Source organism: Diceros bicornis, chromosome 10 (genome assembly GCF_020826845.1).
Source record: "Diceros bicornis minor isolate mBicDic1 chromosome 10, mDicBic1.mat.cur, whole genome shotgun sequence".
Classification (NCBI taxonomy): Eukaryota; Metazoa; Chordata; class Mammalia; order Perissodactyla; family Rhinocerotidae; genus Diceros; species Diceros bicornis.
The window spans coordinates 36,502,504-36,520,780 of record NC_080749.1 but is presented as its reverse complement, the minus strand read 5'-3'; the positions used below and the strand labels follow the sequence as shown (position 1 = coordinate 36,520,780).

At 35.5% G+C, this 18,277-nt stretch overlaps 1 protein-coding gene across 1 annotated transcript in view; it reads right to left on the bottom strand.

Annotated features, from left to right (window-relative positions):
• ARL6IP6 (ADP ribosylation factor like GTPase 6 interacting protein 6) overlaps window positions 1-18,277 on the bottom strand; it is a 39,133-nt gene that overhangs the window by 11,943 nt on the left and 8,913 nt on the right. The window contains exon 3 of the mRNA XM_058548981.1: window positions 13,130-13,262. Coding sequence (XP_058404964.1) covers window positions 13,130-13,262 — 133 coding nt within the window. The remainder of the gene's footprint in view (window positions 1-13,129; window positions 13,263-18,277) is intronic.

The following is an 18,277-nucleotide window of genomic DNA, read 5'->3' as shown; positions in this document are numbered from 1 at the left end:
GTTGGTACTAATCTATACATATGCTTTTTCTTAACCAAAAATTAGAAATCTTTTGTAAGCAGTATCTAATTTCAGAGTGGTCTCCTAAAGAAGGGACTGGCCAACTATGATATGCCTATCCTGCCACATTTTTTTTTTTTATTAGAACATAACCTCACTCATTCCTTTACGTATTGTCTACGGCTGCTTTGGCGCTACAATGGCAGAGCTGAAGAGTTGTGACAGAGACCATGTGGTCCACAAAGTTAAAAATATTTACCACTTGGCCCCTTATAGAAGTTTGCAGACTTCTATCCTTTAGCCTTCCTATTTAAAGTGTAGTACACAGACCAGCAATATATCGGCAATGCCTGGGAATTTCTTAAGAAATTCAGAATTTCACACCCCACCCCACACATACTGAATCAGAATCTCTATCTTCAGCTAGATCTTCTGGTGATTCTAAAAGCCTCAAAGTAAATACTTCTGTTCACTATTTGAAAATATATAAATTAGCAAAGAGATTTCTAAGTAGATCATCACTTCAGAAATCTATCCTAATTATTTTCTATATGAAAGCTTCAAAGTTACTGTAGTTTTAAACAAACAAAAAAAAATACAAGTTGAATGAATACTTATAAAACTTACTTGTTTCATTGTATCATCATGTTCCTAAAAGATTTTACAATTTGTTTAAAATTTTATACGACAGGTAACTCAAATAAGAAATCAGGAAGAGACTATGCAGGAGAAAAAAACTTCTCCCATTTCTTCCTTTCTTCTCTTTATATATACAGTGGGGCCCTCCGTATTCTTGGTTCCACATCTGTGGATTCAACCAACGGTGGATCCAAAGGCTACAATGGCTGTGTCTGTACTGAACATGTAGACACTTTTTTTTGGTCATTATTCCCTAAACATACAGTATAACAACTATTTATATAGCATTTACATGTATTAGGTATTATAACTAATCTAGAGATATTTAAAGGATACAGGAGGATGTGCATAGGTTACATGCAAATAGTATGTGATTTTATATGAGACTTGAACATCCACGGATTTTGGTATCCACGGAGGTCCTGGAACCAATCCCCCATGGACACTGAGGGATGACTGTATTTACACCTTACTAGGACAGTGGTGACACATTAAGTATATTGTATAAGTGTGTATGCACACGTACATTTATATTTCAAAGTAACATGTTAGGATGAAATATGGCAAAATATTTTTAGAATGAAGTGCCAGAAAATAAGATTAAAACTACCACATTAGCCAGTTTACCAGATTTTAAACCATAGTTATATTTGGGTGGAGTGATGTATTTCAAATGCAGACACACACACAAACCACATACACACAGATGCTTTTATATATACACAACATACACACAGTCACAAGGTTTTACTAATTAAGACGATTACAAGTACACAAATAATTATAAAAAATAACGTATTAAAAATATACTTTTGTAAAAATAGAAATATTTGCAGGTATAGGTTTTTTTTTTGGAGACATAATCCCAGTCTGTTAACACTAGTTATTTCAGGGGCATTTAAAATGAGACTTTGCAGCCTTTTACTTTCAAAGTTATTTAATTCTGTGTTGTTTTATAATGAGCATGTATTAATTCTATAATCATAAAAAAAATAAGGACATTTTTTAAATCACAGCCACTGTTCTGGCAAGTAAATTTCTAAATTATTATTGAAAAGTAGAAAATGCTACTAAAATATAAAGTCATTAGATATATGACTATGTACTGACTTCAAGGTTTCATGTTAAATCTTAGGTAAAGATTACCTGGATAAACATTTTTTTTTTTTATAATTTTATTTATTCATTTATTTATTTCCCCAAAGCCCCAGTAGATAGTCGTATGTCATAGTTGCACATCCTTCTAGTTGCTACATATGGGACGCGGCCTCAGCAAGGCCGGAGAAGCGGTGCATCGGTGCGCGCCCGGGATCCGAACCCGGGCCGCCAGCAGCGGAGCGTGCGCACTTAACCGCTAAGCCACGGGGCCGGCCCTGGATAAACATTTTACTTAAAAGATGCAAAAGGTGAAGAAAAAAGCACGAATGTATATACTTAATGTTGAAGTGTAACGTATCATTCTTAAAAATACATAGGAGCTGGGCCGGCTCCGTGGCTTGGCGGTTAAGTGCGCGCGCTCTGATGCTGGTGGCCCGGGTTCGGATCCCAGGCGCGCCCCAGGGCACCGCTTCTCCGTCCAACGCGGGGCCGGGTCCCACGTGCAGCAACTAGAAGGATGTGAACCTGTGACATACAGCTATCTACTGGAGCTTTGGGGGGAAAAAAATGAATAAATAAAATCTTTAAAAAAAAAAAAATACATAGGAGCTAATAGTGAACATTTTGAATATTTGTTCTATTGCCCCATTAGCCCTGTGATTAGTCTCATGATTTGCATTGTGAATAAATATCGGTTAATAAAGTATCTACCATTTTAATGGAGCAAGCTGATTTATCAATCTACACAATAGTAAACTATTAACGGAATTCAAAATCTCAACTTTAATGGTTTTCTTATTTTTTAAAAAGACTTTATTTTCCTTAGCACTATATCTAGTTTCCTAGCTATACTGCCAACTTCTCTGGTCCTACTTCTGCTTCTGTAGCAAAAGGATGGTCTTCATGATCTCTTTAATCCCTTCTGGATCTCAATGCTGCAAAAATTATGCCTCCATATATACACTAAAGTCCTTTATCTAGAATTTCACCAACTAGAAATTTTAATTGAGTCACAATCCTGTGCTTTGCCAGTGTGATATTAACTAATATAATGACTACAGACACTTAAAGATCCTCAAGACGAGCAAAGTTTTTTTTTTTTTTTTTTTGTGAGGAAGATGAGCCCTGAGCTAACATCTGACGCCAATCTTCCTCTTTTTGCAGAGGAAGATTGGCCCTGGACTAACATCTGTGCCCATCTTCCTCTACTTCCACAGCATGGCTTGACAAGCCGTGTGCACGCCTGGGATCTGAACCTGCGAACCCTCGGGCCGCCTAAGCGGAGTGCGTGCACTTAACCGCTGCACCACCAGGCCAGCCCCGCTAAGTTCTTTATGATGGAATTACATATGTATACATTTTAAGTATCTCTTATTGTACTACCATTCCCTGAAAATCAATCAGAGACAAATAAAGGTCTATCTGGTTGAATAAAACTGCGCATTAACCTATAGCCTATTTTACTTATCTATAGCAGTCTATTTGGTTGCAAATTTAAGAATGTCAGACACGTTAACTTTATTCACCAGTGTGTCAAGATAGAAAAATGTCTAAGGACCTCTATCTGCACTGGGCTCCACTTAAAAAGACAAAGTCCTTTCTCACTACGAAATTAGGGCAAACAGCACAAAAAGTACAAGAAAAATGGGATTCCTCAGCCTTTAGATTTCATGAGTCAGTTAAAAAAAGAATTTTTTTTTAAAGCAAGTAACTGACACTGCATTTCGTTGCCAAACTTTTGTCAAGAACAAAGTTTGAAAACCACTACCATCTACTATTAGCATTATTTCATAAAAGAAAGAGCATCTTAATATCAAAAGAACAGAAAGGAAAAACAAAAAGAATAGAAAGAACATAATCTCGAGATAAATAACAATTACCCAAAAAGATAATTGGCAACTGGTGGTAGGCCATGATCAGATGGCCAGCTTGAAAAATCTCAATTAAGAAAAGGAAAGAAAAGCTCTGGGATCATGTCTGCTTTATCATCTGATATATCTGTTGCTTTAACTAGTAAACTTATTGCCTATGAGGGTAGATATCATTGTTTTTAACCCATTTTAGAGAGAAGAAAATTAAGGCTCAAAGATGCTAACTGACTTGCTCAAAAGTTCTGCTAGTATATAGTGTAGACTGGAATTGGAAGCCACCTCTTGCGACTTAATAAGCCCTTTATAATATACCAGGCTGCCTCTGATAATTTACAAACATTGTTGAACACACAGAAAGGGTTCCAAGTACAAAACTGCCAAGTGCTCTCTCTCAGGTATTTCTTATCAGTGCTGTTCTATGCATATGGACATCTCTGCCTTTTTAGCAGCCCATACATAACACTGTAAATCAGCATAAGCAAAAGCCATAGCAAATAGGTGCAAAGCAAACACTCACTAGCCATATTACTTTATGAAAACAACAAGGAAACTAAGAATAGTTAATATGCTTTCTTACAGGATTTTGTTACATGTATTTAAGTGTTCATTCAGAACAGTAAAGGAATATATTTTATAAGACATGCATACGTATTAACCCTTCACTTCAAGAAGCTGCAGTGCAGTGCCATCAAAATATTCATTAATAGTGACAGCACTGCAACCAATGGCTCCAAACAGTCCCTAGATAATGAAACTTCATGATACTCAAATATCAAGGCCAAGTTCTTGATCTCTCTCTTTTGTGAGTAGCTTTTCTCTCCTACTGCAATTAGCCATCTGACATCTGTTTCATTAGTCCATGGCAATAAAGAATCTGATCTGACAAAGAGGCAGCTCTCCAAAATCTGTATAAGAGAGTAGCAGTCAATTTACTGTGCTCAACGTTAAATTTAGTGTGCTTGGAAAATAAACTTCTAATTTAAATGCTAAATCACTCACATTTTTTTACCTTCAAGACTTATATTACTGCCCAAGTTAAGAACTCATAACTCCTTTTCTATTATGATTTTACTACAGTCATGCATCATCTAACAACGGGGATAAGTAAGAAACAAGAAACCCGTTAGGTCATTTCATTGTGTGAATATCATACAGTGTACTTAAACAAACCTAGATAGTATAGCCTACCACACACCCAGGCTATGTGGTACTAATCTTAAGGGACCACAGCTGTACATGCAGTCTGTCACCGACTGAAATGTTATGCAGTGTGTGACTGTATTCTATTTGTACTATATCTTCTTAACCCCCAAGAATTAAAGCCCCCAATGTCAAGAAGAACAAGAAATTAGAGAAAACCCTTTAACATAGAAAAATAAACCTAATATTGAATAGAAAAGCAAATTATAATACAGCAATGCCAATCCTAAATCCTGAATTTTCCAGGATTAAATATTCTAACTCATTGTCTGCTTGACCCCTACAACAGCAGTAAGAACACACATTCACCACAAATATAATGGAAATTTAACTATTTCAGCCTCTGATTACATCCAAAACACTTTACATAGGTAATAACAAATGCAAGAGAATATCAGATCACGTGTTATTTTTCGTCTGTAAAACAGTTACCAGAAACAGTTTACCAAAAAGCAATTTAAACAAAAACCAATCATTCCCTTTTCCTTCTCATTTCTAATTTACTTTGCAGACTCCACATAACACTGTAAGGCAATACAATTTTTTTTTTTAAATGGCTATGTAGAAAAAAATTAAATTAAATTAAAAGCATGTGTTTTTTGAAATCAAGTGTCTTAATATTTATCAAATATCATTTTTGGTAGAAGAAGAAATAGAAAAGTGGATAACTCAGGGTGATCCAGACAAAAAAGACCAACAACATCAGGAAGGCAGCAGATAGCCCCTAGTGTGCATATTAACTATGAAATACTGTAGATTGGCAATCAAATTCTATAGATTATATTTTAAGCAGTGAAATTATTCAAAAAGCAGTGATAAAATTATATTTTATCTTTAGTGAAAAGAAGACACTACTCTTTAGTCTTCCAATCTGCTTCATTCTAGGAAATGCACAGATGTGATTGAGAGGCACCTGAAATACAAATACTAACTCTGACTTAAAACTAAGAGTCAAGGTACAATAAAAATGTAATATTTTTGCTTAATTTCTGGTAATTCAAAGTAGCTACTTGAGGGATGATTTTGAGGGCTTTGGTCTCTTTTAAAAGCTATCCAGGGAAACTTAAAAAGATGTCTATGTTTTCTTTTAACAAATATTCCTATAGCAAACACAGATATTTGAAGTCATTAAACTGAACGCAGAATTATGCTCAAGGTTGAGATAATTTCTTTTTAAAATAATTCCTTCTATCCTCAAAAAGACTCATCTTCAGTTGTAAGATGCAAGATGATAAGTCTGTTAGGACAGAAGTCAACAGAGGATTTATGAAGAACTGAGACATTCTCCAAAATCTACCACACTGGGACTACAAGACATGCTATCTCTACAATATTTCTCAACAAGAGAAAAATTAAAATCAGTTTCTCAAAAAGTGATTCAAAAATCCAGGCTTTGGATTCAGATATCCATCCAATTCACTAGAAATCTTACTTTTATATAACCTTTGACTAGCATGTTAAAATTTGAAATTTCCAGTAACACTGGATTTCTATAATGCAGTTAGCCTATCCTCAATAATAAATATAAGCATTGATTTTTCCTCCTTGGAAATATGTCTCTGTGGGTATTTCCAGTGTAAAATAATGGTCCTATCCCTACCAAGTTAACTTCTTGGCTTGAAGGTTATAGGAATAGATGCTGTTAACTTTGAACACTGATCTAAATAATGAGCATTTTTTTGGTGTGCCAGCAATAAGACTTTTGTAATTATCACTATTGATTGCAATGAAGTAGCACTCTTAACTTGTTTAAGAATACTGGTCCTTGACCTCTGATTCTACATAAAAGTACTGTAAGGTAGACAAATTTAATGACATTTCACTATTTTTCGTATCACTGTTACTAAATATTTTGACTCAATTATAAAACAAATGAGTTTTCTACACTGTACTTTTTGTTAGACCCATCACTTACATTATCATTTTTCCACTAAATTTATTTCTAGATTATAAAGTAACATTTCTACCCCAGGTAGGACCTAGTATAATCAGAGTGGTTTTTACTTTTAGCATGCTCAACAACTATAAACCTGCAGCTATGTCACTGCACCACTAGATGGGGCTTGTGCCCACGTAACGTGAAATGTGGAGCACAGTCTAAAGTGGAGAACACTGGTCACTGGGAGAAAACAAGGAAGGAAAGAAACAAGACAGTAAGATCCTAAGAACAGATTTTGACTGGATTTGGCAAGACTGCATGGGCAAAACTGTCACATAGCAAAAGCTCACAGTGAGTGCCTTTAATTGTCAATAAAATGATACAGTTTCAATTAGTGAAATTCTTCCTGTTGATTCATTTCATAAGGCAGAAAAGGTGGGCTAGCTGGTACAGCAAACAAAAACAATAAATGTAGAGTCAGGTGCTAGCTATGTTATATGCAAATTATTTGACTTCGTGCAAGCTGCTTAAATTCCCTGGGACTCAGTTTCTCTATCTATTAAAAAATGGAGGACCTATGGGGCCAGCCCTGTGGCGCAGCGGTTGAGTTTGGTGCGCTCCACTTTGGTGGCCTGGGTTCGCGGGTTCAGATCCTAGGCATGGGCCTACACCACTTGTCAGCCATGCTATGGTGGTGACCCACATATAAAATACAGGAAGACTGGCATGGATGCTAGCTCAGGGCTAATCTTCCTCAAGGAGGAAAAAAAAAAAGGAGAACTTAGACTAACAATAACCTAAGGGTGACTTAGCAGGGATTTAGTTCTCCCATAATCTTTAATAGGAATCTCTAAGACATTCCCAGCAATCCTAAAATATTCATTAAAAAGACGTACTTGTTAGGAAAAACACAGCTTCAAGGCATATCTCCTATCCATATCTAACTTCTTCTCCTATCAAGAGGATTTAAATAAAACTTCTGTGCTGCCACCAGCCCAGCCTAGAAAGAACTCCAAGATTCTTTCAAGCTCTGGGTTCTCTTATACTTACATGCATTAACTCCCAGAAACTATAATTAAAGCAGACCATCACAATGTGAAATAATGATTACATACATACCGTTACACAATCATGTGTCGCTCAACAACCGGGATACATTCTGAGAAATGTCATTAGGAGATTTTGTCATTGTGCAAACATCATAGAGTGTACTTACACAAACCTAGATGGGATAGCCCTCTACATACCTAGGCTATACAGCACTAACTTTATGGGACCACGATTATATATGCAGTCCGTTGTTGACTGAAATGTCGTTATGTGGTGCATGACTGTATTTGCCTGTTTGGAAAGCGCTGACAAAACCCAATGAACAAAGAGGGAAAACTAATGAGAAGTGAACTGGAGATGTTGATTAAGTAATGTAGAAGAGCAGGATATGAATTAGAAACAAGTGACAAGTGGGGAATGCCTATATAGATACTCCAAGGAATCTACAGTTACTGCCTCTGCCTCTTGTTCTTTAACACTGTTACAGATTTTCAGAAATAACTAAGATAATAATTTAGAAATATAATTGATCAAAATACACAAAGTAAATGACTGCTTCCTAATAGAGAAGTTTGTATATGTGACATTGCACATACCTTTTAAGTTACCAAGTTTGCAAAGTCAGAGTGACCATCTTTCTTAAAAATATGACTTTTGAAGTCCATTAAATATCTGTCTGAAAATATACCCAGCAAAGTTATTTACTTATCTTGTGTTTCCTAAAGGTCTTATGCTTATGTAAAAGTGAAAGTTTCTAAGCTATATCTATTATGGACTATGTTTGTGTCGACCCGTCCCCCACACCGCCCTCAAATTCATATGTCAAAATCTTACCCTGCAATATGATGGTATAAGGAGGTGGGGCTGTTGGGAGGTAATTAGAACTAGATGAGGTCATGAGAGTCAGCCCTCATGAATGGGATTAGTGCCCTGTAAGAGTCACAAGAGAGCCTGCCTCCTCTCTGGTCTCTGCCTTGTGAGGATACAATGAGAAGAAAGCCATCTGCAACCCAGAAAGGAGCCCACACCAGAACCTGACCATGCTGGCACCCTAATCTTAGACTTCCAGTCTCCAGAACTGGAAGAGATATAAATTTCTGTTGTTTATAAGCCAACCAGTTTATGATACTTCGTTATAGCAGCCTGTTCTAAGATAAATATACAACAAATATAGAAGAGTAAATATGAAAAAAAATTTAATGAATACAGGAGAAGGGTTTTATTTCTAATCTCAACTTCTCTAATGAATTATTGATCCAAATTCTAATTTCACTAAATGTTTCATCTAATATTTATTAAATATCAATAAAGATTATTTTTTTCTTCCCTTGAGTTTATATGTTTCTAGGGAAACACAACTAATTGATAGCGACAGTAAACGTGGTCTTCTCAATTTTTTTCTACTTCTACTGATTAGTTTGTTTAAAAAAAGCCCATGTGTTTAAATCTGCAAAGAGCAAAGATTTTTTTTAACAAACCAATTAGACATGATTATTTTACTCTATGTTTGATATTCACGGAGCTGGAAATAGGGAATTTTTTTTTTTCTTTTTTTGTGAGGAAGATCAGCCCTGAGCTAACATCCGATGCCAATCCTCCTCTTTTTGCCAAGGAAGATTGGCCCTGGGCTAACATCCGTGCCCGCTGGGACACCGCCACAGCATGGCTTGGCAAGCGGTGCGTCGGTGCACGCCCAGGATCCGAACTGGCTAATTCTCTGGCCGCCGAAGCAGAGCGTGCGCACTTAACTGCTGCACCACCGGGCTGGCCCCAGGAATATTTTTAATAATAATCCTAATCTCAGAAAAAAATAAAAAGAAAAATCTTTTCATTTTATTATGTCTTAATTATTTTGCCTTTCTTTAGTTTCTAATTAGTTAAACAGGGATCTGCTTAACTAATTATGGGCTGGCTGGGTGGCATAGTGGTTGAGTTTGCGCACTCCACTTTGGCGGGCTGGGATTCACAGGTTTGGATCCTGAGGGCAGACCTACACACTGTTCATCAAGCCATGCTGTGGCGGCGTTGCACGTTCAAAATAGAGAAAGACTGGCAACAGATGTTAGCTCGGGGCCAATCATCCTCACCAAAAAATTAAAAAATTATCTTAGAATCCAGCTACTATTTCTATTAGATTTCCCTTAAAAAATAAATTGAGATATATAATGATTTAAAGTGTATTCAGAACACTGAAAATTCAAAAGAAATACTGAATGGAAAAATATTCCAATATAATGATAAACAAAAAATGGATCACAAAACAGTATGTATATTGTGATCTTATTTTTATTTTTTTTAAGATTTTATTTATTTATTTTTGTCCCCTCAAAGCCCCAGTAGATAGTTGCATGTCATAGCTGCACATCTTTCTAGCTGCTATATGTGGGACGCGGCCTCAGCACGGCCGGAAAAGCGGCGCGTGCCCGGGATCCGAACTCGGGCCGCCAGCAGTGGAACGCGCGCACTTAACCGCTAAGCCACGGGGCCGGCCCATGTGATCCTATTTTTAAAATATGCAAAGAATGGAAAGATATACATTAAAGTGTTGGCAGTCACTTTCTCTAATTATGGATTTTTCCACTATTTTTCTTTGTTTTTTGAATTTTTAACAAAACTTGTATTACTTTTATATAATCAGGAAAAATATATTAACATCACTTTATTTTAGGTAATAAAAGAATATGTAACCTGTTATAAAGATATTTTCATAAAAGTCTGATGTTGCAAATTAATAAAATACATCAATCTGATTTCTAAGAAAATAAAGTCTGAAAAGATTTCAGCTTTCTCCAAAGGTAAGAAGTTGTTTCTCTGTACAAGCACTCACTCTACTGGTGACAGAATATACTTACCCTGATTTCTGAAGTAACTGCATTATTTTCCACAAGCACTAGAGGGCAGGGTTTTCACTATAAAACTCAATTTCATCAATTATCACTGTAAGATATGCCTTTTTTTATCTGTGGTTTCTGTTAATATGTGATCAACTATCACTATATTTATTATACGCCTTTTTTTGGATCCTGCTTCTATTAAAATATGATAATTTTATAGTTTGACTCCATGAGATATTTAATAGCTGATTTATCCTATACAAAATAAACTTAACTTACATACTGAAAGGAATTCAAATATATATGTACATACAGTGTACATATTTCAAAACTGTATTTTTAAGGCTATATTAACAAATATGTAATCTAAGTTTCTGATCTGACACTGTTTCATATTGAAACTGAATGACTAATAAACACAACGAAAATTGAGGTTCATCACTACTGATTCTAGCTTAAAAAAAATGCAAAGACAATTTTTAAGAAATTAGTTAAATGCCCTCAGAATTCCAGATCTTTAAGAGAACAGTGAAATGCTTTTCTTTAGAAAACTCCAAAAGCTTCTAAGGTCTATGAGGCTTATGAAGTCTGGTGGTGGTGGAAGAGAAGCTGAGAGGGAAAGTGATATTCCAGGAAGAGGGAACAACAGCAAGAGGAAAGTCACAGCATCTCAAAAGTTACATAGTTTATTTGGGGGAGCCAAGGTAATTTGATATGTGACTGCAGTATAAGGTGCATTGGAGAAATGGCTGAAGATAAAGCTGAAAAAGTAGAGCAGGGTCACTTGGGGAAGGACTGTTATGCTATACTGGGAAATTGGGACTTTATTTTTAAGGCAATTGGAAAGCTAGGGATGACTTTCAAACAAGGGAGAGTTGTGACTAAGATCTGTTTTTAGAAAGGTAGCAATATACTGGACAAATTAGAAGAGTGAGAGCTTGGAGTAGGGGAGACCAAGGAGTCAAGAACGCTGGCCATGGCCTTAAATAGGGCAAAAACACTGGGAATGCAAAGACAGACTACTCCACTAACATTTCAAAAGGCAGGAATGATTGGACTTGGTGAAGAGATAAATATAGTGAACAAGAGTTTCAAGCCTTGATAAGTGGGTGGATACTGATGTCTTTCAAACAGACAAGAGTTTTAATAATTCTAAGAGCAAGATGCTTAGAATTCAGGCTACAAGACCTGCTAAATAGCTGGAAATGTAGGACTGGAATTCAGGGGAGAAATGAGATATAAATAAGTCAAAGAAAAAAAAAATGAGATTAAGTTTTTTTGTGACTTATAAAAGGAGTCTCATTATATTATCTATATTAGACTTATACCCCTTGTTAAAGTAACTGATGTCAACAGGAAGCAATAGAATATAAATTTGAGTTGAACGCTCTATCACTTAGTAAAATAAACTTTCCAACAGAATGGTAGCCATGTACACTATGGGACAGTATTGCACTGTTAAGTATAACTTAGTCAATTTCATTATTAATTAATCATTATCCACCTTGAACACACACACACGAAATTTATTGGCAAGTATATGATTTCTATTTCATACACAGATAGGGACTTATTAAGACGTTTAAAACATAAATGCACACATTTCATTTGAAATGAAGCCAAAATTTTTAAAGATATATTTGTAAGACAGAAAATTTTATGAGAAAGATATATTTATAAGACAGAAAATTTTATGAGAGTTTACTAACAATGAAAGTCAGTTGTAACAATGATTATCAGTAACTATCATTAGAATTAAACTGCATATTTACAGAGTCACTCATATAGATTTTCTTATTTTATCTCTACAAGAAGCTGTCTATGTGCTAGGCTGGAGCTGGTAGTAATAACAACTGTAACAACTATAATCCTCTGATAACATACATATCTTTAACAATTTATTTTCTACTCTTCATCCTCTCCCCCAAGTTTGTAGAACACACCAGAGGTCTTAGATGTTCTATTTGGAAATTCATATTGAAAACTTTAGCTTTCCTAGATTAGAACACTGCCTACTAAATTCCTGAAACTCTTTGAAACATATAAAATATAGACCAAACAAATTTAATATTGTTCCATTATGAAATGCATCTAATCTGCTCTAGACATATAGATTGGGTGCCATAAATGCTTGCTAACTATTACACAAAGTTTAAATCTGAGGAAAAGTCCAATCCAATTATTAAGTTGTTATAAAGTCTGACCATTTATACATGAATCATGTAAAATTTTCACATTTCTGACATTAAATAAGCCTTCATAAACTGTTTTAAATGTAATTCTATCCCAAAAGAACAAATTACTTCTTAGATCACTTCATGAATTTAAATTTTTAAAAAACTATTGCCTTATCTACATATGGAATTTAAAATATTCTCCATTTATCTAAAGGCTGAGCCAAGCTGAAAACCTTGTGTCATTTGTATTTTATAGATAAAAGACTGGGGCCTCGACATATTATCTCACAAATAAGCAGCCTCTTGCTTCTATCTATTTCAGTATTTTCAACAGAGTTGGAATGGGTTAAAAAAGAAACAAGAAGAAATAGGAATACTTACTTGAACCTGGCAGGTGAAAGAGGAGTAGGAGGAAACATCCCTGGTTCAAAAGAATCAAAGTAAGTCACTGTCCAAGAAAAACTGCAGCAGGAGAATCCAGCAGTTAGGGATATTATAAGCAGCGTCCAGAATCCTTAATGGGAAGAGAGGGGAAAAACTTAAATTATTAACACCACAGCAATTTAAATTAAACTAGTATCCTCATATTCAAAAGATCATGTGTATTTCTGATCTTCTGAATTATATGCAAGTGATATGAGATTTGAGCTTAGTATAAGCTATCCTATGTAGGAGTGGAAAATACTAAAGCACCACTACAAGTCATATCAGTGACTATTTTAAATCAATTATAATTTAATATGTGGAAAAGAGTACAAATTAAACTTAAGAATATAACTCTTCAGTTTTATAAAATTCAACCATAGAAAAAATGGCTAAAACACTTCACTTTTGTCACTTCTTGACATTTTTCATTTAACTTTGTGCATCATAGCTTCCTCTCTTTTATTACTTAGTACTAAGTGATTTCTTTCTTTCCATATCATGCACTTTTGACATATGAATCAATTTGAGTGTCTACTCTTTTACAGCTTTCCTATAAACATTATAAACCTAATCTGATTCCCTAACCTTGCTCAGTATAGGAAAAAAAGCTAATTCTCATTTTATAAAGGGATTGGGATGCTAGATTTTATTTTCAGATTGGAACTGCATTTTCTCAAAGACACCAAGTCAAAAGCATGGTACTATATATAACTGGACTCAAGGAAGGGGGAAAGAGTTGAGACGCAGAAGAATAGGGGAATAAACAAAGTGACGATAGAGGATACAAATTAATTTGAAGGTTTTTAGACACATATTCAAACTGCCTCATTAAGACAGTTAACTAAGCTACCACTACTGATGAGTGTGTGCCCCGGGCCTCAGTAGTACAGGGAGGAAGGAAAGGCTGAGAAGACCAGAGGAGAGAATGACCCATGAATTACCACATTTCCTGGCTGCACAAAATGCACAACCAAAGATGCCCTTATTTTAGCAAGAAGTAGGTAAGAAATATGTGCACTGAACTGTTTGTAAACCCTTTGAAGCCCAGTAACACTGATAAAACTGCTAAAAGACAATCTCAGAGCACTGAAGCATTAAGAAAAACTGTGGCGAAGTATTTTTGAAAGATTAACCTACATTTTTTCTCCCGATAGTTCCCTTTCCCTTACTCCTTTTTAAAGAGATAATGGACTTTGCAAAGAAGTAGCAAAGAAAAAAGGAGAAATAGCCCTAATGTCTTTGGTTTTTATGTTGCAAAATAATTAGGGGAACTAGGGGACAGAAAGAAGCAGGAGGGTAGATAAACACAAAATGTCTTGAACAGACAGTAAGGATAATAAGTTGATTGGGGTACAGAAAAAATGTTTGTGTAGAACAGGGAGAAAGAGAGTGAGGGCTTTATCTACAGGTGAGAAAGAGTCCCCTGGTTTGAAGAAAGTGTATTATATTTGTATGTTTGCACTTGGTTGTGTATTTGGGGAGGGAGTAGTGCTGCTGGGGCTTCCTGGCAGAGCCATCCAGAAGAGGCCACACAACACCAGAGAGGGATTATAGCTGTGTACAGTATCCTGGCAGCTGGGACCAGAGCCAAGCTTTCAGATGCCTTTGCCCTAAGTTGGGCATAGAAACAGCAGATGGTCACATGGCTGGAAGGCACTACATCCGAAAGGCCATCCTGACCAGAATGTGAGATGTTTCAGCAGTAACTCATTTGAGAAAATGTCTTGAGGACTAGATTGCACCCCCATCCCCATATCCTGGCACAGAGTCAGCATCTAGAACCTTAACTCAACCTAGGACTGGGTAGACAGAACCTTAGTAAAGACTGAGGTACAACCTTCCTGACAACCCAGTGAAATAAGGGGTCAAAGCAGAAATTATAAAATTACTTAGCGTACAACTACTACTTAAAGGTGGCTATATTGCCCAATAGCTGTTATTTGTTATTATTTAGATGACTATCTCTAAAGAGGGGAGAAAATAACTGACAAGTTTACTCTAAGTTTAACACCTTATAATACACAGTCTGCAGAACAAAGATGGTAATTAAGGAAAATCACGTATCTGTTTGGGAACTGCTGTGGAATGATGGAAACTTCTAAATATCGAAAAAAAGTGAGAAAGACACCAAATAACAGATTAAAAAATAACAAAATGTGAGGTTCTCTAAAGCCCATCAAGCTTTTTCACTCAGGTACTTTAATAGAACACCTATCAAATTTAAGACAAGAATATTCTTGAGTTTCCAGAAATGACTACTATTCCATAATCTAACTGCTTGCCTCACCTTGGACATTTTAACTATTTTATATTCATTTTGAACTGATCAACAGTTACATCACTGATTAAAGCCAAGTCACAATGACGGGCTAAAAAAGTACATTGCAATATCGTGGTCTACAAGTGCTTATGCTTCTGAAAATTACTCAATTCATTTACGAACAAGCAGAAAAGCGACAGAAATCAGTAACTCCCAAGAACTAAATTTGTAACAAGTCCCTATCTCCAGAATCTTGAAGCTAAAATTTTGACAACTAATGTTTCGTAAACCATTTTATTTATTTATTTTTTTGTGAGGAGGATCAGCCCTGAGCTAACATCTGCCAATATCCTCCTCTTTTTCCTGAGGAAGACTGGCCCTGGACTAACATCCATGCCCATCTTCCTCCACTTTATATGGGATGCCGCCACAGCATGGCATGACAAGTGGTGCGTCAGTGCATGCCCAGGACCCGAACCGGTGAACCCCAGGCCGCCAGCAGCAGAGCACGAGCACTTAACTGCTTGCACCACCAGGCCGGCCCCTCGTAAATCCTTTTACCAAGAGTTAACTAATAAGTACAAAAGCATATAAAAATTAAGTCTTCCTTCCCCAATTCCACCCCTAAAAGCAATCAGCTGAGAGTTTGTTGTGCATATTTTCCAAAAATTATAGATATTTAAGTAACGTAGATATATGGAGCTACTTATGTAGAAGCAATGTACAATATGTACATATTTTCTCAGTTTATTTTCCACCAAAAGCGATTCTCACCACAAAAACTGTCCTGCACTTTGCTTTTTTTCACATAATATGGAGACCTTTCCTATCAGTACATATAGCCCCAATTCCTACATATTTTTATTATTCCAGTTTTTCACTACTTAAAACAATGTTGCAAGTAACATTCTGGTACTTAACTATACAGTTGTACAAGAATATCTGTAACAAATTTCTGGAAGAAGAACTGCTGTGTCAAAGGATATAGGCCTTTAAATAAATACATCCTTCTTTCTTCACTAAAGTTCAACTTTCACCAGTTAATGAAATGATGGAAATTCATCTTTTCCATCAACTGAAACCCCTTGGACTCAATGTTTTCACCTAAAGCAAAGATGGGGGCAGGTGAAAAATTCCTATGCCAACTCCTCTGCTGGAGTTTTATATTAACTTATCTAATGGTATTATTTTGTTTTGGTTCATTTTTCAAAATAAGTGATTTTGGTTTCAAAGTGTAGTTACTTTTCCAAAAATATGCTGGCAGCTTTCTGTATTTCTATAAAAGCTCCCAGCAAAATTATTACATGTTCTAAATATTTTAATTTTATTTAGCAATTTCAGAAGTTTTATGAAGTCAGAGATGTGAAGGCAGTAGTTTGCACATACCATATATAAGCAGAAACAACTAGAAAAAAACAAAACAAAAAAACCTCCCATGTTTCCATACTGGGAAAGGTTTCTTATTAAACACTGTTATGCATCAACTACACATTCTTCATAAAACTTATTCCTGCCATATGTAAATAATGGGACTAAATGTGACAGCACACTGATAATTCTCAAGTCCCTTTTTAGAGCTTCTGACATTTGAAATGTTTAAGTAAACTGGTACACTATGACATACAATGCAATAATGAAAAAGAATGAGGCCGATCTATGTATACTGACACAGAATGAACTCGAAGACATTTTAATAAAGCTGCAGAATATCCATGATTCCAATTATGCTTTTTCTACAATGGTGACAAAACCAGATATTTTAAATTATTGTATATATATAAATGAACAGAAAAAGATCTGAAAATATATACAAGCAGATTAGTTGGAACCTTTGCTTTAATTGTTGGAATTTTTTTCCTAGTGTGACTACATTACTTATATAAATTAATTTATGAAATTAAAACTGAAAATTAATTTAACATTTAGGTAATCTTTAAAATTAAAAACATTTAGGTAATGTTAGTTGTAAAAACTATAACCAACCAGCTGGCTACTAATAAAAGCTCAGATGTACTCACACATAAAACTAACCAATAATTTTTAAATGTTTATGTATGCAAATTTTTGCAACTTTATCAGATTCTACAGTTTTCTAACTTAGGAGGATGACAGGTATTTTAAATAATTTAGTATTCTCCACAAACTAAACCACATTCTATTGATAGCTCAAGTCTTCAAATCCCTCAAGCAATGTGCCTCTCTACACGTCAAGGCAGAAAGCTAGACGACAGCCTTAGATCTTCAAATTTATTATTTCCAAGAGCAGGAGCAGAGGAAAGGAGTCTTTCCTCCCCGGCCAGTGCCACCTGAACACAGTGGGTGCAGAGCAGCTACACTGGTAAAGGTCTCCACCCAACTGCCTGTTCACCTGTAATTCAGCAATTCCACTCCCATTCTTGCTGAAAAAGGTAAGAAAAATGGAACCAGGGGACATTATGACAGATGAAGTGATTGAAACTTGAAAAATAAATAACACCTGTTTCCAACCATGTTAGAAATCATCAGATTCATATCGGAAACTTTTAAAAAACTTTTTTATTACAGACAATTTCAAACATAGTTACAAAAGAAGAGGGAAGAGTACAGTGAAATCCCATGTACCCATCACTCATCTTTAAACAATTAACTCAGGGCAAATCTTGTTAAACCTATATTCTCCTCTGAAGTGTCTACTCTTGAGTATAACAGGGAAAACAGTCAACACGATCATCCAGGTCCAACATACCCTTTCTCTTATTTTTAAGTCATTTGATGAACAATTTACAGAAGAATAAAAAGACAGTGAAAAAAACTTTGTTAGAAATCTTAACACATAAATACAGCAAATCCAACTTTTTATTCTG